Source organism: Colletes latitarsis, chromosome 7, assembly GCF_051014445.1.
Source record: "Colletes latitarsis isolate SP2378_abdomen chromosome 7, iyColLati1, whole genome shotgun sequence".
NCBI lineage: Eukaryota > Metazoa > Arthropoda > Insecta > Hymenoptera > Colletidae > Colletes > Colletes latitarsis.
The window spans coordinates 3,140,915-3,162,169 of NC_135140.1; the positions used below are offsets into that span (position 1 = coordinate 3,140,915).

Here is a 21,255-nt window from a genome sequence, read left to right on the forward strand (position 1 = left end):
CTTCCTACATTTCTGATTCGTCTTTAGAGTACGATAATTAAGTAGCATTAACGATCATAATACTGTCGACGTTATCGCCGGGGCTTGACTAGATAATCTGCCTGATTTCTTCAATTAAGAGACAGTTGTGTTCAATTGCACAATACTGTTCGATAAGTTAGACTTTTCATTTAAAGGGAATGATTACAGAGAAAAATTTTCTTACAATTCTGCAAAATCAAACTACATTAAAATACAGTCTTTATAGAGCGTTTGATCGAACAAAGAGTTAATTTATTTTTAAAGCAATTCGAGCTACGAACGGTAAGGAAAGAAATACGGTGGATATAAATTATGGATCAACGACTAGAGCTATTTGTTCTTAAATACTAAATAACACGGGACTTGTTGAGACTTAACGATTAAAACCTGAGTTTACTCGAACGACGAGCCGTTCTTCGATGCCCGCGGATCTTCCGGCGTCCAAACTTTCGCGTACATCATCCCGTTCGGGGAAATGTCCGACTTCCTGGACCAGGATAGGGAATGGAAAATAAAGGGGTTCCCTTCGCTGCCTGAAATTTCATCATAAATAGTTAGCACTCGATGTTATTTCACTTTTTAAAACTTGTTTTTTACAGAGAAGTTATAAACATGTAGAATGCGTCATAAAAGAAGCGTCACTTTTCATTTTAACGGATTTTCCAATCGAAGCGATAGAAGTTTGAATGAAAATAAAACGTGGTGGTCGTTCAAACGATATTTTATTTCACATACAATGTCGTCGAACGAATATGAAAATAATAGCACCAGATTGTCCTTTGTAGTTTTCATTTTATTTCAATTTCAATTCAATGTTCTATCGTTGTTATTGGGAAACCCTATACTCTGTGACCTTTCGAAACGCGTATCGTCTTCATTTTTTCATTTTCCAAATAACTGTTTCAGAGCTTTGAGAATTGGCAAACGAGTAGTAGAAGAGAAAAAAGAAAATGTGAGTGCGATCAGTATTGGCCTCACCACGAACTATGACCTTCTTAGTGTCGTCCCGACCGGAACACCTCGAGTGGCCACCGTTTCCCGTCAATGGATCGTTACCCGTGTCTGCTCTGACTAGTTCGTTTAGAAACTTTATGTAACCGATAGCCAACTTCAATGTGTCGACTTTAGAGAGCCTTTTCTCGTAGGGAAGAGTCGGTATGTGGGCCCTCAAGCCCTCGAAGGCGTCGTTTATGTTCTGCATACGCCTCCTCTCCCTCATATTCGCTGCCTGCCTCTGCTGCACCGCCTGTCTTGGGCTCTTTCCCGACGTTCCGTTACGTCTGTTGTTCTGACTCCTTCTGCAAACGATCATAATCCTTTTTTTTCTACGTAAAGACGTCAACCAGTCTAAACAGCAACTTGGTTTTCTTCTAAATAAATTAGTAGCTTCTTTTCCTCGTAAGGGCAAGATAGGTATACTGTTAGTTCCAGATTCGAGTCGAGGTAAATATAACGTATACAGGTATACAGTTTTAACCCTTAAACCGGACTCTTAATCTCAATTGAATTATTTTACTTAACGTTGATTTTTACCCAATTAGTAAATGAAAATAATTACATTGATATATATTAAATAATTATAAGTTTAAACTTGCGGAGGGCAGCAGCAGCCTCGATAATCCCACTTAAGGGTTAAATCAAGCCACTCGAATGTTTTGAAATATCTCGTTGACGGTGTAAAAATTGTTTCAGGTAAAAGTCGAATGATGTCGGGGGCCATAGAATCTGATGTAAGTAAGCTTTAGTCATCTAGTCATCGTTTGCATATTTTTTTTTTTTAGCAATACTCACTCTCTGGAGTGATTCTCTTGGTCGCTGCTGTAAGCACTCTCATTGTCGCTGCTGTTCTCGTCGTACAAATAAATTTCGCTGCCGCTGGTGCTACCTGTGCTCCCGGGAGGATGGGACGCCAACTGCGACGGAATAGGTGGAAGCGTGGCCGCGGTCGGCGGGCCGCAATGCGGTGGCAAAGCCGGAATGGCTGGATTCCCTAGGAAACTGTGAGCCTCGTACATGTACTGACGGTTCATCATGTCCAGTTCGATATTGTCCATGGAATACATCTCGAAGATACTATTTTCTCTCTTCTCTCGGTTAAAATATCAACGGACGCTGTAGGCTTCGACCCTTTATGATTATCAAATCGTAGGTCATTAGACTAGAATCGTTGACTAGACGAAGATACACGGGTAAAGGCGACTCTATCGCGTCATACTCGCAAAGTGTTCCCAATCGATCGCTTCCAACTCGTACATTTCATAGAGGAGCTCGAGACTCGTTCTACGAATAAATTATATAAATAAATAAACTTTCGAAGCCTCTTCCGATAGACCACTTGGACAAGCTTGGCAATTTCCGATGATCCTCGGTTTACACTTGAAATTAGCAGATCTTCACCACCGGAATTCCTGTCCGCGCACCCTTGATCACGTCCCGAGGATCTACAGATCCTATCAACGCCACGTGACCCCGGCGCGTGCTACGAAATGCTTCTAAACACCGGCACGTGTCGGCAGGAGACGAGGACACGTGTCCAGATTTGTCGAAACACTTATCGGTGTGTCGGACCTGAGTAAATCGGGATCCTTCCGGGGAATGGCACCAGATCCAAAGTACTCCGAGAGGATCGTCTTCATCCTCGATTCTCGTCTCGAACGTTCAGCAACTCGATCCAACGGTTGAACAAATATTCTTTTTCGCTAACATCGTTGTTCTCCTTTCTGATCGTTCGTTCTCATTGTTTGCAGGTTGGATTCAGCGTTTGCGGAAAGCGCGAGACAGCCGCGCTCGATAATTCTGTTTCTCGATAGATTCGTGGCAGAATTCTGGCACACTATGTCGCGTTTGCAGATTGATTTTCACCGTCAGACGAAATCGGTCACCGACTCTCGACTGGACATTTTGCTTCGAACGATGTTGCACGACTGAGAGAGAAAAGCGTGTGGAAGGCGGAAGCCATTCCCGGGGTTGAAAACCCAGCTACCAACCCCATTCGTCGAGCTGCCCGCTGGCGGAGCCTGCCTACCCCTGGTTGCCGGGCTGCTGGTTCCGCCTCTTCATCGATTCGATAAGGAAACCTCTGGAGACTCCCGTTGTCGGATAAATGAAAAGTCGTAGGAAACTAACGCAAATTCGAGGAAATTTCATGCAGTTGACTTTTCCTCGACTTTTCTTATACGAGGGATTCTCCAGTGAAATTCTATGGAAAAGAGATCCCGCAATCAGAGAGTGTCTAGGTATTCACCCTGATAGACGTCTCACTTGGAAAAAACGTACTTTCACCAAACGTAAACAACTCAATTTCCTGACAAGTAAAATGTATTGGCTAATAGTGCTTATTTAGAAGGCAACAATAAAATCGATATGGACCGCCAGCAATTTGAACATAGAGATACTCCAAAGATTTCGGTCCAAAATATTAAGAATAATCGTAAACGTATCTTGGCAAACGAGACACTTCATCAAGACCTTAGAATACAAACTGTGAAAGAAGAAATTATGAGATTTAGTACGAACTACATGGACAGATTGGAAATTCATCCAAATCTTCAAGCTGCCAATCTCCTGGATAACGGACAACAAAAACGTAGACTTAAAAGGCATCATCGTTTTTCCAATAGCACAAATCCATAGTATACAGAGGAACACATGAAGTGTTACTCTCATTAAGAGCCTGAACTCACAGCTTATTTGCTTATAATCTGCTAAAAGCAGATTGATTGCAAATACCCACGGAAGTTCAACGGAATTCAACTTATCTTTGGCGTTTATCCGGATCGATTGAGTACCATGAAAAAATGGATTAAAAATATTCTTCGAAAGGCGAAACGAACGGTCCAGAGACATGAAAACTAAGCTTGGTAAACATTACAGCGAGTCTGCATCTTCGATTAGAACGGCCTTTAAGTGATTTAATAATATTTTACAATTGACCATTTAACCACACGTCACACGCTGAACGTTCCTTTCTTGAGGTTACTCCAGAAGTTGTTGACAAAGTCCACGATCGATGACGAAACAGCGAAAAGAAGGTGTGTGAAATTGTTATGGATACCTCGAATGATCGCGTATGTAATACCTTGCACGAACGTTTGCGAATGAACAAATTATCCTTAAGATGGGTGTAGCGTTTGCTCACACTGAATCAGTTTGATCCCTAAACAAGAGACACTTTAATTAAAAAAAGTAACAGTGCGTATGAATGTTTGTTGATTTGATAACTGATTGCACCTGTTTGAAACAAGTTCTCACGATGGTCTCGGTTCGATTCATCCCCGCGTAAGGCAATTATATTGCCTACGATAAATGTTGCACGATACTCGCATTGCAATTTTGCTATTTCTGTCCACGTGACGTGCCGCGCCGCGACGGTTCCGGGAAGCATATTGTCGCGACAGACTGTGCTATTAAATAATAAAATTCTGCGACATATAATAACGCACTAGAAATCAGATGGAACCTGTTACGGAGACGCATAATTACACGTTACCGCGGTAGGGCCAAATGTTGCCGAAGCGGTTAACCCTCGATGTACCCTTGCGCACCGTTTCTAGTGCACGTGCACGGCACGTGCTCCTAATTTCCTTTTCTATTGCACCTTTGATTCATGGATAGCCTTTTTACAGACAATCGAGATTAACCATGAAATTGCAAAAGTTTCAAGGTTTCTTTCCACCATCGATTCTAGTATGGTTACATTTGAATCGATTCTTTTTTTGGTAATTATTTAGATTATGGACGGTACCTCCGATTTCGGTGATTTTTGAATATGTTATAGAAATCAACATTTTAAACAACTTTTTCCTATACATGTAACTGCCGCTCGGCCTTAGTTTTCGAGATATTTTCGAAAAACTGTCGAAACTAATTCTGCCTAATCGTGTGCATCCGTGTTACACTTCACGTGTTAGTATGTGATCGCCGCTTTTCTACTGTTTTGCAGGCAGCGGCACGTCGACCAATGACCATTCGAAACCGTGTGTACTTCTGGAAATAATACAAAATGAAATTATACGAATATTTAAATATATGTAATAATTATAATGATTTAATTGATTTTTTAATTGAAAAAAAAGTGATCCATAATAGTATGTATTGCATGAAGTGTGGAAGTGAAAACCCAATGACATTTGACCGTAATAATTTAGTATTTAGGTGCCACAATTATTGCTATTTTAAAAATCGAAATTAGAAAAAAGTGAAAATAAACTGCAATTCAAAAATTAGCGCACTACGTAATACATGGTTTAGTGAAATACGTGCCTCTATTCAAGACATTTGTCGATTTATCGGCTACCATTTTATGATAAAACCACTGCGACAAGAATTTCTACAAAATGAACTAAATATATCATCGACGACAGCTGTAGACTGGGCCAGTTTTTGTCGTGAGTTGTGTACATTGTGGGTGGAAAAACATTCCGTTTCAATCGGTGGTGGAAATGAAGTCGTCGAGATTGATGAGGCCAAGATTGGGAAACGAAAATTTAATAAAGGACGACTTCTTACGGGCCAATAGATATTTGGAGGAATTGAACGTTCCAGTAAACGTGCCTTTATCGTGCCAGTTCCAGACAGATCATCAGACACCTTGCTAGATATCATTCGGAAATGGATCAAATCTGGGACCACCATTATATCCGATTGCTGGAAATCTTATGATTGCCTTCAAAAAGAAGAATATATCCATTTAAGAGTGAATTATAGAATAAACTTTGTAGATCCACAAACGAACGCGCACACACAAAATATCGAACGCTTGTGGCGAGAAACAAGGGTAAATATTCCAAGATATGGTACACGCCATAAACATTATGTTGGGTATTTAGCTGAATTTTTGTTCCGGCGGCAACACGGTTTTGATAATCGAATAATAAAATTGTTTGATATTATGGCTGAAATATTTCCAACTGCAAATAGTGACAATTAAATATAAATAACCAAATTTTACGATTTTTTATTTGAACCTGCGTGTGCCGGCTGCCGTGAGGCAGCCGGGAATGGAGAATAGCCTAACCTAACCTAATCTAATATTCCTAATCAATGAATTAGGTTAGGTTAGAGTCTAAGGTAATATTCTGGTCGCCTAACGGCGACCAGACATAAACTTCGATTCAAAATCACTAAAATTAGTTAAATTTGATTTTTAAGCCCACCCATTATATATGTGTATATGTATTGGTGTCCGTCGGTGTGCTGCTGCCTGCAAAACAGTAGAAAAACGGCGATCGCATACTAACGCGTGAAGTGTAACACGGATGCACACGATTAGGCAGAATTAGTTTCGACAGTTTTTCGAAAATATCTCGAAAACTAAGGCCGAGCAGCGGTTATGTGTATAGGAAAAAGTTGTTCAAAATGTTGATTTCTATAACATATTCAAAAATCATTGAAATCGGAAGTACCGTTCGTAATCTAAATAATTACCCTTTTTTTGATTCTGTTTCAATTTCACATAAAGCTGTTTGCAATTTGGAACTATCTTCATTTTTTTTTTTTTGTTAAACGAATCACTAAACGTATCAATTTCATGCAGATATTTGCTGAATTTGGCTGTAGACGCTCTAGTGTTATTATTATTACTGTTATTACAGTTGCGGATAAAATTAAATAGAGAGATAGGGGAACTAGATATAAATTTGTTTGAAAAAACTTCAACTTTTCCAAAATAGAATAATTCTTAGAATAGAAAAGTTGAAAGTGAAAAGAAGTGTTATATCAGAACTAATTCGAGGCGGAAACGGTTTGGAAACGTTTTCTTTGACACGCCAACCGGACATAAAGTGCGATCCATTATCGATTTCCCACAAAATTTACTAAACGTAACTGTCGAGTTCGGATAATTAACATAGTGGCAATTAAGAGGGTTCCGTGCACTAGGATGAATTATTCGCTCCATCTGGTGTGCTGTTCCAGAGGAAATCAAGAAGACGATTTATCTGTTTCCCACGGATGCAATTTAGGGGAATCCTCTGATCTAGAACGCTATAAACGTACATCGTAGAATAAAATTTTTTAACATTAATATCGAAAAGATTAATCAACCTTGTTGAACGTTTAGAAATCCGTTGAAAGAAATCGATTTTCCTAGTAAACTTTCGATGATCGTTACCATTTAACAATCACTTTGTGGTTGTTTGCTAAGATGCAAGATCGTTTTTGCCAGAAGTCACGTTTAATTGAGAAGAAATTCTTTTTTTAAATTCAGTTTACTTGGTCAAAATAATTGGTATGTAAAAAGATGAGGTCTCCCTTTCTATTAAATATATTAAATTATTAAGGTTAACAACTGGCGAAGTATTTCTAGTATAATTTGAAGTCTGTCAACTAGGAGGGGGTTGAAAATGTTTGAAAGCCTCGCGGCTTCAGAAACTTGGGAGATAAAGTGGTTGTTTAACGATATTACTGCATCTTGTACGTACAGGTATCGATAAGCTTCTTTAACTTGGTTCGACGAATAAATTTGTTTAAAAATAACCAACTTGAATGTGAAAAGCGTCTCGGGGGGTTGTTGGACGCGCAGCGCAGGTGCAAAAGCTTGCGAGAGATGTGGTTATTGCGCAGAAATCGATTCGCGGATCGTAAACCGCAGCCTGTCTGGATCTAATCCGTAACGAAAATACTGGATCGGGACAGGTCCATTGTGCCATGGGATTTTTCATCCTCGAGATCGAGAGATAACCGAAGGGGATCGGATTTAAATGGCAAATCCCCCTAGGCACGTGTGCGCGCTTACACTCGATACAGACGAGGAATTAAGTGTGGCGAAAACGAAGAAAAAAACCACCAACGCTTCTCTCCATTAAAAAACACTTATGTAGTTTCTTTCGTTAACCACGATTTTAATATTCGAATACCACTTTCGCGGAAGAAGAATTCAAGTTCTTCAGAATTTTCATTTTTGTCTCGAAAATGCAAAAGCTTCTAGCTACAGATCATTAGTTGCAATATAATAAAGTGGTATTTCGATATCGATGTGAAATTCTATTTGGACTGTCTGTTATTATTAACGGAGAGTTAGTCAGAAATAAAACAAAATTTATGTTACGGGAATTACAAGTAGTTTCGCTAACCACAATTTTATTATTCGAATACCACTTTCGCGGAAGAAGAGTTCTAGTTCTTCAGAATTTTCATTTTTCTCTCAATAATGCAAAAGCTTCTAGCTACAGATTATTAGTTGCAATATAATAAAGTGGTATTTCGATATCGATGTGAAATTCTATCTGGACTGTCTGTTATTATTAACGGAGAGTTAGTCAGAAATAAAATAAAATTTATGTTACGGGAATTACAAGTAGTTTCGCTAACCACGATTTTAATATTCGAATACCACTTTCGCGGAAGAAGAGTTCTAGTTCTTCAGAATTTTTATTTTTGTCTCGAAAATGCAAAAACTTCTAGCTACAGATCATTAGTTGCAATATAATAAAGTGGTATTTCGATATCGATGTGAAATTCTATCTGGACTGTCTGTTATTATTAACGGAGAGTTAGTCAGAAATAAAACAAAATTTATGTTACGGGAATTACAAGTAGTTTTGCTAACCACAATTTTAATATTCGAATACCACTTTCGCGGAAGAAGAGTTCAAATTCTTCAGAATTTTAATTTTTCTCTCGATAATGCAAAAGCTTCTAGCTACAGATCATTAGTTGCAATATAATAAAGTGGTATTTCGATATCGATGTGAAATTCTATTTGGACTGTCTGTTATTATTAACGGAGAGTTAGTCAGAAATAAAACAAAATTTATGTTACGGGAATTACAAGTAGTTTCGCTAACCACAATTTTATTATTCGAATACCACTTTCGCGGAAGAAGAGTTCTAGTTCTTCAGAATTTTCATTTTTGTCTCGAAAATGCAAAAGCTTCTAGCTACAGATCATTAGTTGCAATATAATAAAGTGGTATTTCGATATCGATGTGAAATTCTATCTGGACTGTCTGTTATTATTAACGGAGAGTTAGTCAGAAATAAAACAAAATTTATGTTACGGGAATTACAAGTAGTTTCGCTAACCACAATTTTATTATTCGAATACCACTTTCGCGGAAGAAGAGTTCTAGTTCTTCAGAATTTTCATTTTTCTCTCAATAATGCAAAAGCTTCTAGCTACAGATTATTAGTTGCAATATAATAAAGTGGTATTTCGATATCGATGTGAAATTCTATCTGGACTGTCTGTTATTATTAACGGAGAGTTAGTCAGAAATAAAATAAAATTTATGTTACGGGAATTACAAGTAGTTTCGCTAACCACGATTTTAATATTCGAATACCACTTTCGCGGAAGAAGAGTTCTAGTTCTTCAGAATTTTTATTTTTGTCTCGAAAATGCAAAAACTTCTAGCTACAGATCATTAGTTGCAATATAATAAAGTGGTATTTCGATATCGATGTGAAATTCTATCTGGACTGTCTGTTATTATTAACGGAGAGTTAGTCAGAAATAAAACAAAATTTATGTTACGGGAATTACAAGTAGTTTTGCTAACCACAATTTTAATATTCGAATACCACTTTCGCGGAAGAAGAGTTCAAATTCTTCAGAATTTTAATTTTTCTCTCGATAATGCAAAAGCTTCTAGCTACAGATCATTAGTTGCAATATAATAAAGTGGTATTTCGATATCGATGTGAAATTCTATTTGGACTGTCTGTTATTATTAACGGAGAGTTAGTCAGAAATAAAACAAAATTTATGTTACGGGAATTACAAGTAGTTTCGCTAACCACAATTTTATTATTCGAATACCACTTTCGCGGAAGAAGAGTTCTAGTTCTTCAGAATTTTCATTTTTGTCTCGAAAATGCAAAAGCTTCTAGCTACAGATCATTAGTTGCAATATAATAAAGTGGTATTTCGATATCGATGTGAAATTCTATCTGGACTGTCTGTTATTATTAACGGAGAGTTAGTCAGAAATAAAACAAAATTTATGTTACGGGAATTACAAGTAGTTTCGCTAACCACAATTTTATTATTCGAATACCACTTTCGCGGAAGAAGAGTTCTAGTTCTTCAGAATTTTCATTTTTCTCTCAATAATGCAAAAGCTTCTAGCTACAGATTATTAGTTGCAATATAATAAAGTGGTATTTCGATATCGATGTGAAATTCTATCTGGACTGTCTGTTATTATTAACGGAGAGTTAGTCAGAAATAAAATAAAATTTATGTTACGGGAATTACAAGTAGTTTCGCTAACCACGATTTTAATATTCGAATACCACTTTCGCGGAAGAAGAGTTCTAGTTCTTCAGAATTTTTATTTTTGTCTCGAAAATGCAAAAACTTCTAGCTACAGATCATTAGTTGCAATATAATAAAGTGGTATTTCGATATCGATGAAATTCTATCTGGACTGTCTGTTATTATTAACGGAGAGTTAGTCAGAAATAAAACAAAATTTATGTTACGGGAATTACAAGTAGTTTTGCTAACCACAATTTTAATATTCGAATACCACTTTCGCGGAAGAAGAGTTCAAATTCTTCAGAATTTTAATTTTTCTCTCGATAATGCAAAAGCTTCTAGCTACAGATCATTAGTTGCAATATAATAAAGTGGTATTTCGATATCGATGTGAAATTCTATCTGGACTGTCTATTATTATTAACGGAGAGTTAGTCAGAAATAAAATAAAATTTATGTTACGGGAATTACAAGTAGTTTCGCTAACCACGATTTTAATATTCGAATACCACTTTCGCGGAAGAAGAGTTCTAGTTCTTCAGAATTTTCATTTTTGTCTCGAAAATGCAAAAGCTTCTAGCTCCAGATTATTAGTTGCAATATAATAAAGTGGTATTTCGATATCGATGTGAAATTCTATCTGGACTGTGTGTTATTATTGACGGTGTGTTGGAAATAAAATAACATTTATGCGATAAGGAATTGTAGAAAACTGGGCTCGAAAGATTGTTTACGAAACCTCGTCCCTTCTCCGAGGGACGAACCGTGTGTAACCGATTTTTCATGACACATCCTTGCACTCGGTAACCCATGTTCAACACCTGGTTATTCGACCCAGCCCCGGGAACATCCTGGTACCCGAAACGCGGCGCAGCCCCTAAGTGTCTATTAATTTATACGCAGCGGGAGTGTGAAATCGATTTACGCATGCTTTCGATTCAGTTTTTGGTTTCGATGGACCAACCACCCTACCCAACAGCGTTTCCTATCTTACAATGCAGTTCTCGAAACGAACTTTCATACGGATTAAATTTCGTCGCGAACGAGTATTATACATAGATCGTAAATCCAAACAAATTTCTACAACACTACTGCTTCGCATAGGAAAGGTCACGAGAGTTGAGAAATCATTAAGGAATAATAAAGAGTAGAAAACCAATATTAATCCCTTAGGTATACCATTTAATTTTATTTAAATTTGTTCGTACGAGGAATGGCCACGAAAAAGAATAGATTTGTTTTACGAATACCTCGCAAATGTAGAAATATGTTGATTTTAACACTAGATTTATGGACTGAGCCAATTTGACTCATTTAGAATTTTGTCGCTATATATATAAAAAACTTGAATATTATTTTTTAATAACATATGTTGGTTTTTAATTCCGTAATGAATTATACATAAATATGTATTCCTCCCCTCGACTTACCCCCTCATTTCGTATTGTCCAATGTGGTATATCTATTTTTATGGTTGTGAGCCAATTTGACTCATAAAATGATTTAACAGTTAATTGCTTTGCAAATGAAATTTCTGGCTTACATAAAAAATCAGAATTTTAACACCAATTACGCGTAAACATTCATGTTCAATCTTGTCAATTTATTAGTTAGCTGAGGCCAAAAAGAACTCTTTCATAATTCCGACTTATACATCGCGCGTAAACAGAGCATTTTTAGTGAAATAATATAATTTTATAAAATCAATTTTTTGTCAAATAATTTGGTTCACCAAGTTAATTTCGATGTTTATTTTTAAAAGGTATTTCAATTAATATTTATTTTACATCTAATTACGTAGGGTTCCCATCCTTCGAAAAAATCAGAAAAAATTTCTTTTGCTAAATGTATTTTAAAAACACAGTGTATACGTAAAAAATGTTTTCAATGAAATTTTTAATAATAAATCTTTCATTTAAATTGATTTGGAACTATTTTTTTTTGCAAACAACTTGAATTTTGTTGTATGAGTTAAATTGGCTCATTTCAGTAAAAATAGGTATATAATCTACGTACACAATAATACACAAAATAATACACAAGATCCGATGACAAGTGAGTCATGACTTGTAACGAAGGGGTTAAGAACGAAAAATCGTTTTATTTTTATTATAAACGTAATGACTTTATAGAAGTTTAACGAAATTTCCATAGGAACAATCCATTCAATTATGAATTGTAATACTAGCGACCAGTACTTCCACCATTAGGTTTAACGACTCGAAATACTCGATCCATATGAAAAAATGAGTCTAATAGAAAACGTGGAATCTCTTGACAGATTTTACTGTGAGAAATTTGATAGAACAGTACTTTGACGATGCAAAATGGCGCGTAGGATAGCGTAAGCACACCTTGCGCAATGTTTGTCCCAAAGCATCCGGTCGTACATGCGATCGAGCGTGTCGCCCGAATCGTCGGCTAATTTAACCATCGGTCAGTACGAGCGAACTTCAAACCACCTGTCTAATATCCACTCCTGCATCCGTTTCCGGTACTCAGGGGGATGTTTTGCCCCCTGCGGTGTCCCCGTGGCCGAGCCCTCTGCCAGGAGGGCACGATCCCTTGAACGTTCCATGGTTCGGTGCACAACCTTTACCCCTCGATTTACCGTGCCCGCAGAATCGATTCGTTTTATCGGCGTACATCCCTGCCACAGTGAATTTCCAAAACAAAAGATACTCGATCGAGAATCCAAAATTTAGATCTCTTCGAATAACAAGAGGAGATACATTTTTAGGAACGAGACAATATTGACCCATTTGCATACTTCGTTCTAAAGCTTGCTTTGTAAATCGAAGATATTCGACTGAAAGCCTTTCAGGAATTATACATATTTCAAAATAGAATTTTTTTGAAAATATGAAAGAATATCGAATTCTGAGTAAAAAAGAATTAGCCTTTATTAGCCCCACCCCCAATAGGTAACGAGTAATTTCACTTTATTATCTTACTTTCAAATTGGAAGGCTCAACCTTATCACAGATTTCTATAGAACAGTGAAAATGATCAAGAAATAAAGTGAAATTACTAATTAGTTATTATTTATTAAGGTCGATTGTAAATCGAGAGCGCAGGTTGATCGGTAGATGAAGTCTCTCTAGTCTTTTCGTTTTTACGATATTGTTCGATAGTTTTCTTAACCAATTGTTGTTTATAAACGTGGAAAGCTCGATCCTTTTTATAGTTTTTAACCGTTTGGAATCATTTGCCGATTTCTACCAAAATCGATTGTCTCGATGAATATTCCACTTTAATATTAATACATAATTCGCGTCTGTCGGGACAGAACAGGACGGGAGATAAAAATCTGTAGGAAAACGTCCACGATTTCCTCGGTACGAAATAAATACGTGGCAATAAGGTGGAAATTATCGACGACACGAGCTATTCCGAACGTTTAGAATAATCAAGATATTTCTGTTGGCTAAGGGGGATAAAGGTATATCTCCGTTGATCTGCGCGTTTTGAATAGAACGTTTAATTCCAAAGTTCTGGCCGCGCACAGGGTTCCCTGCGATGGCTAATCTATAAATCTGTAAATCGTCCTCCCCCTGTATTATAATCTAATAAGATTCTTGTCTTTATTAAGCTGTTATTATCATATTGCATAAGTACTTTGACATCTGTGAACTTGTTTATAGATCTCGAAATCAATTAAATCGTTGAAGTTGCATTCGAAATGGATAAAACGAATGTTAGCTTTACGAGCAACGACCATAAATCTGTTTAAAAAATTGCTTAGCTAAACAGATTAAATGGGGAATATCTACAGAGCGAAAGAACATAATTATTGGGGTTTCGAAACAGATCATAGCGCTATACGTGGTAGGAATTGCAATTTAACGCGAGTATGATTATCGCTTAAAATTCAAAACGCGATTTAGAAATATTCATATTAGAGCCATAATACGAAGATTGTCTTACGATTGTGTTACGTTAAACTAAACAGAAACACTAATATCTTACACTAAAGCATATACATCACTTTCTATTAACGCTATACTCGTATTAACAATCTTTGAACATCCAACGTTTATTAATAAAATAAATTTATTACAATTATTACATTATCGAGTGTATATTTCTTTGATATTACCGCGAGTTTTGATAAACGCATAAAAACATAAATGAATACATTGCAATTACATTATTTAGTATATATTTTGGATTATCGCGAGCTTTATACTAAGAGGATTTTGGTATTCGTTTTAATACATATACCTTGTATCTATGGATTAATAAATACGTAAAGAACAAAATAAAAACCGCGAATAAATTAAAAGCTTAACTAATATAGTGACTTAGTAAAATATTTCCATAAGTGGCATATTGGAAATCCTTTCTATAAAATATTCCGATATGGAACAATGCCTGCTACGGTAGTACTTCTTTTTGACCACCTGGAAACCGCCATTCTCCTGTTTGGAATCCAGAATACGAGTCAGCATCATGCCCCGACACTGATCGATTTCTTTATCCTGAAACCTACTTTGCCGTACAAAGGCGCGTAAAGCCCAGTATCCGTTTTGTTGCGTATCTACAGTGGCTCACGAAAACACTCGAATGTTCGCTATTAAAACTTTAAACGATAAAAATTCCCACTTACGAAGCGGACCACGCATCTAACCGATTTAAATCCAATAAAAAGTTTTTGGGGAATTTTATCACGTGCAATATTCATATACAGGGTGTTCGGCCAGCCCTGGGAAAAATTGTAATGGGAGATTCTGGAGGCCAAAATAGGACGAAAATCAAGAATACCAATTTGTTGATGGAGGCTTCATTAAAAAGTTATTAACGTTTAAAGTTCCGCCCGTACTGAATTTTTTTCTCGAAAATGCGCAGGATTTCGGGGGTGTGTCTATTCACCAAAAATGATTAAAAATTTAGGCACCTACCCCTTTGTCGATTTTTCTTAAAAATTCGTATTCGATTTTTAGTAATTTTGTTTGACGCCCTATAGAAAAGTTGTCTAATACTTTTCTATAGATACCCATGAACTTTACTTTAGAAAAAAGTTTCATTGAAATATATTCGCTATTGTAGGAGTTATGACTGTTTGAAAATTAGACTATTTTTATTAGGTTTTTCTTATTTTGCTGTGTCAAGGATCAACTTTTCGAATATTTTTGCTATTTCTTCATATTCTTCAGTAAAATACGCGTTGTTTGCTTTTTTAAACATTGAAATCATCCAATCCGTTCAGGAGTTATGACATTTTAAAGATTCGCATGAAATTTTGGAGTGACATTTCTGACCTGAAATTATATTTTCGGTAAGGAATTTTTTTCTCAAAAACTGTTAGGATTTCGGGGGTATGCCCATTGACACAAATGATTGTAATCGATCCCTGCAACCTAAAATAATTTTTTTAGAACGACTTCAAAAATTTTTTTTCGCCGAAAAATTTCGGCACCTACCCGAATTTTTTTCTCGAAAGTGGGTAGGATTTCGGAGGTATGTCTATTCACCAAAAATGATTATAATTGAACCCTGCAATCGAAAATAATTTTTCCAGAACGATTTGGTATTTTTTTTTTCGTCGAAAAATTTAAGCAGCTACCCCCGTGACGATTTTTCTTAAAAGTTCGTTTTTAATTTTTCATAATTTTGTTTGACGCCCTACAGAAAAATTGTCTAATACTTTTTTGTAGGTACCCATGAGCTTTACTTTAGAAAAAAGTTTCTTTGAAATATATTCACAATTGTAGGAGTTATGACTGTTTGAAAATTAGACTATTTTTATTAGGTTTTTCTTATTTTGCGGTGTCAAGGATCAACTTTTCGAATATTTTTGCAATTTCTTCATATTCTTCAGTAAAATACGCGTTGTTTGCTTTTTTAAACATTGAAATCATCCAATCCGTTCAGGAGTTATGACATTTTAAAGATTTGCATGAAATGAGCCGTTTATTTTGAAAGTGGCGTAAGTCCATTTTCCAAAAAAATCGAGTTAGCTACCTTAATAGTTACATTTTTACATGATCGTTTCATTCTGAAGCAACTTGTTACTAATATATTTAAAATCATTAAGATTTTGTAACACGAAAATTTGCTGGTTAATGAAGCGATGAAAAAGTATATTTTGAAAGTGGCGTAAGCCCCATTGTGAGAGTTTCAAATGGATATGGAAAATATTATGCAATAAAATTTTATGAGTTCCCAGCTTTTTTATTTTGATGCATAGTGTTATCAAAGTAGCAGTTGAATTATCAATGTGCAATGAATTTGTTATAAATACAGAACAGCGCCTGTCCACAGAAAGACAGAAACGCGACTTTTTAGAGACTAAAAAATACTGACGGTGAATGAGTAAATTGGTTTAAAATATGTTGGATGAGATTTTTGAGAAGCGATCCATATAAGTTATTCTACAAAACGACAACAAACGAGGATGCACCATTCAAAACATTGGATTTACTATCGCAACGGGGAAGTCCGAAAAACTTTAATAATATCAAGTTGGCACCACTATACAAAAAAACGAGACCACTCACAACCCTGAAATACAAGGATTTAATGGATTTATTACATTATATACCATCATAGTTATTTTAAATCTCTCCCTTATACACAAACTGGAGAAGACTTAATAATAATTAATAAAACAATATTAATTTTAATGTAAAAATTATTTAACAAAGAATTAAAGTTGAATATTTTTTTGATTTTTTAACATAAAAGTGTATACATTTATTTTTATTTCAAGGGAAATTTAGTTTTCCTATGGACTTGTGCTTTCTTAAGAATTGAAAACGTCATTTCATTGATTTTGAAAGTGACGTAAGTCCAATCATAGCCATCAAACACATATTATTTCTTAAACAATGTTAATTATGCTAATTGTGATGATAAAATATTATTCTACCCATATTTTTAAATTTAATCCAACGCAAACCCTTCATTATCTCGATTCGAACATAAATGGACTTACGCCACTTTCAAAATAAACGGCTCAAATTTCAGGGAAGCATTTCTGGTCTGAAATTATATTTTCGGTAAGGAATTTTTTTCTCGGAAATGGTTGGGATTTTGGGGGTATGTCCATTAACCAAAATTGATTGTAATTGACCCATGGAACTGAAAATAATTTTTTTAAAACAATTTGAAATTTTTTTTTTGCCGAAAAATTTCGGCACCTACCCGAATTTTTTTCTCGAAACTGCGTAGGATTTCGGGGGTATGTGTATTCACCAAAAATGATTATAATTGACCCCCGCAACCGAAAATAATTTTTCCAGAACGATTTGAAATTTTTTTATTTCATTTTTAATAACTTCTTAACGAAGCCTCAGTCAAGAAATTGATATTCTTGATTTTCGTCTTATTTTGGCCTCTATAATCTCCCATTAAAATTATTCCCAGGGGTGGCCGAACATTCTATATAGTACGTATAACCAACAGAGCACAATTTAACGACATTAAAGAGTCAAAGAACTCGGTAAGACACGAGCGAAAGCAAATCGAGAAATCAATATTTCAAGAATTAGTATAAAAAATGGAATATTTGGAACAACTCGATGTAACTGTGACAGTTCCGGTTATAAACCTTACAAATTGAGTAATAAATAAAAATTGGAAAAGGTTTCACATTTTTGGGACGCGACGTATCGATCGCAAGAAAGCTAGATTTTCCAGCGAAACTGACCTGTGAATGAAACGAGGAGACCTGGCGAAAAGTATACCTCTCCAGAACAGCCATCGAGGCCGAGCATACTTGTCAACATCGTCATAAACCAAACTGAGAACCAATTCGGTTGCTGCGATAGCGATAAGACCAGCCGACGTTCGACAAAATGCATCGTCCAGCAGCGTTACGTCGATCTGGAAAATTATGGTTCATGCTATTATTCGATAAACAAATAATAATCCGACGCAAAGTCCCATCCAAAGATGGAATTGCGTTGAAAAAGAAATTTGTTTCGCGACCGTACCGCGTATCCGCCACAAAAATACAGGCGCCTGGTTGCCCCATTGCAAACGTTCATGCAAGATATGCAATGTATCAGGCAGAAGTTGAAGAGCGAGTACGCATCGGCGAACGTTGTGTTGAAATGTAGAGTGTTTAATATCTTCCGTTCGTATGCCCTCAGCAGATCTTCTTTCCCTCTGTACTGGCCTTTGGCGAGGGCCAGAATCTTCGAAGCCTGCGAACGAGAAGAAAACTGACAACGATACCAAGATACGACGCTGACTTTTTCGAGTAATGGAAAAAACAACCAACGGTACGATTTTTTAATATTAATATCGAAGCAAGAGATATTTCTTTATAAATAGGCTTTTCTTAAAATCGATAAAATTATAAAGGTATTGTTTAATAAAAAAATTTAAGCTGATCTGTGGGACTGCTTCACTGGTGGAGGTAACGAGAAAATTAGTAGGAAAGCGAAAAAGGACCTGGGGCCTGCCAGTGGACCTATCAGACTTTTCAGCTTCACTGGTGGAGGTAACGAAAAAATTAGTAGGAAAGCGAGAAAGGACCTGGGGCCTGCCAGTGGACCTATCAGACTTTTTGTAAGACCCTGCCTTGGACCTTGGAATATCGGATGATCATTCGAGAAGCGTAAACGGAAGATCGGTCGAGCGCTTGCGAGAGAGACAAGAGCGCAGCCCTCTGGTGGCGAGTACGGGAGGTGAGTACGCCATAGATATTTTCCAGATTTGTTGAATTCTCAAGGGTGACGTAACCAGACCAACAGACAATTTTGCTAACCTGAGGAATTTTCTGAAAGTTCTCGTGCTGTTTGAGCGCGATCCACAAGCTAGCCATCGCCGTCAACTGAATGTGAGTAGTCTTGACAGCGATTCGATCCATCGCGGCGTCGAATAATTTCACTGCTTGATAGACCACGTTAGACGAATACCTGCAATGGTTCTGCCCAGCGATTAAGTCAGTTCAAGTCCGGCTACGCTCATGGAAAAGCTATTCGTTTCTTCTACTTACTCCCGTATGAATCAGGAAAGCGACCACCAGTTTCCTCTGCTCGGCATTCATATGTTGCTTCAAAAAGTTGTTGGATAATTTTGGCGACTGTTTCTCCCTTTCTAGTTCAACGATTGGTAGTTCATCGAGATACTCTACGTTGTAGTACAAGTCGGGAGGCAACGAATCCATTGCCTCGGAGAAGCACCGAGGCGGTTCTTCCTTGATTTTCAAAGTCGATGGGGCAACGAGGTTCACCCGTCGAGCCATCACCTAAAATATCCATTTATTTGTTTATTCCACTTACGAGCAGTAGATAAATATGACATAGAGACCTTGGAAGGGACCAACGGTGTTCGCAGCGTGACTCCATCGATTGGTGTTGCCGCGTTCCTGAATCGAGAAGTTGCCAATGAACATTAACAGGAAATGGTACGAGGGTCGTTCAATGAGTCGATGACGAGTTTCTCCGTCGATAAATAACTGTGGACGAAACGTGGATACACCACTACACTCCAGAGACAAAGAAACAGTCAAAACAGTGGGTTTTTGAAGGCGAACAGGCTCCGAAGAAGGCGAAGACGGTGAAATTAGGATGCACGTGGAATCATCTACACCGATTACTTGGAAAAAAGAGAAACAATAACTGGAGAGTATTATGCATCGCTATTGCACTGGTTGAGCGAAGAAATCAAGAAATCAAGAAAAGACCCTCTTCCATCAAGACAATGCACACGGGTGCACACGTGTGCAGTTTCGATGGCCAAAATCATGGAATTGATGTTCGAATTATTACAACATCCTCAGTATTCACCGGATTTGGCTCCCAGTGACTTTTTTTCATTTCCAAATTTTTAAAAATGGCTCGACGGACAACGGTTTACGTCGAACGAGGAGGTCACCACCCAAACAGATGCCTATTTTGAGGATCTTCCGAAATCTTACTTTTTAGATGGCTTAAAAAAGTTGGAGAAACGCTTGGAAAAGTGTGTAGAGCTAAAAGGAGATTATGTTGAAAAATAAGAAAAAATCCACCTAAAATAATTTGTTTTTCTATCTTTTTTTAAGGACTCGTTGAACGACCCTCGTAAATGATGAAAAGACTTGCAAGAGTATTTGACGATAATCTGTACCTGTTTGCGACGTTGTTCGTACCAGTGCATCTTGTCTCCGTTCGTCGATTCGACGGAACAGCAGTGGCGGAGATAGACCTACAACCAACGTAAACGGTTGCATTTTCCAATGAAACGTAGTCGTCACCGAAAAGAATCTTACCTCACGCGAATAGGAATTTTCGTGTGTAAATATTTTCGAACGGTTTGCGTTTCAGCATCCAACGAATGTTTCCGTGGAACGCGAGGCAAAGTTTTAGCCCTTTCCTTCGGCTGAAAACGAAGGAAAACGTCGTTAACGTTCCCCAGTTAACAGAATCACTTCCTTCCATACCTGTTGGCTCTTCTTATCTTCGATCGCCTTGTCGCAGTGAACGTGGAAACGAGTTTTCTTCGCCGAAAACGTTTTCGCGATCGAAGGACGCGATTGTGCACCAACAACTCCATTTGCTTTATTTGCATCGATAATGCTGGGTTTCCTTAACTGTTTAATCGTTGCTTTCACAGCAGCTTGCGTATTTTCCTTTCCACTCGGTACAATTTTTGGCGGACCCCTTGATTTTACGGACGGTACGATCCGTGATTTTGGTATCGATGTTTGGTCACGACGGTTCATCGTTGTTTTATCTCACGAATCTAACTGATCCCCGTTCGATTACAAAAATGAATGGCAAATCAGTAACACGGATGGTCGTTCCGATTCTATTGGTCGAATACACTAATCTCATTTCACCAATTGGAAATGTCGCGTTTTCTCACTCTGTACGTTTGCAAGAGTGCCTATACAATCGTTGGAACTAATATATACTCGATGCTTATGTAGATTCGTAAACCAAGTTTTTTCTGTGTTTGTGTTCTTGCGGACGTTCGAGACGGAACGATATTTAACACGTGAAACTGTAACAGTCGAACGTATCTCTTTTAAACCGTGTATAGGAATAAGGTAAATAATGCCCAAGCTGTTGGCCGATCAAGGAATAGATTAACAATTGACG

The 21,255-nt window shown here is 37.1% G+C and overlaps 2 protein-coding genes and 1 pseudogene across 2 annotated transcripts; 1 reads left to right on the forward strand and 2 right to left on the reverse strand.

Annotated features, from left to right (window-relative positions):
- Positions 1-176: 176 nt before the first annotated feature.
- LOC143343484 (uncharacterized) lies at positions 177-20,876 on the reverse strand. Its single transcript, XM_076768430.1, has 10 exons — positions 20,595-20,876; positions 20,424-20,533; positions 20,282-20,359; positions 19,484-19,541; positions 19,170-19,421; positions 18,939-19,100; positions 18,160-18,372; positions 17,874-18,049; positions 1,000-1,319; positions 177-554 (listed from the first exon to the last, which is right to left on the reverse strand). The coding sequence occupies exons 1-10, from the start codon at positions 20,874-20,876 to the stop codon at positions 415-417; spliced, it is 1,791 nt and encodes a 596-aa protein (XP_076624545.1). The 3' UTR covers positions 177-414.
- Fer1 (48 related 1) lies at positions 1,713-3,147 on the reverse strand. Its single transcript, XM_076769215.1, has one exon. The coding sequence runs from the start codon at positions 2,082-2,084 to the stop codon at positions 1,809-1,811; it is 276 nt and encodes a 91-aa protein (XP_076625330.1). The 5' UTR covers positions 2,085-3,147; the 3' UTR covers positions 1,713-1,808.
- Positions 5,140-5,950, forward strand: LOC143344082 (uncharacterized; annotated as a pseudogene).
- Positions 20,877-21,255: the final 379 nt, after the last annotated feature.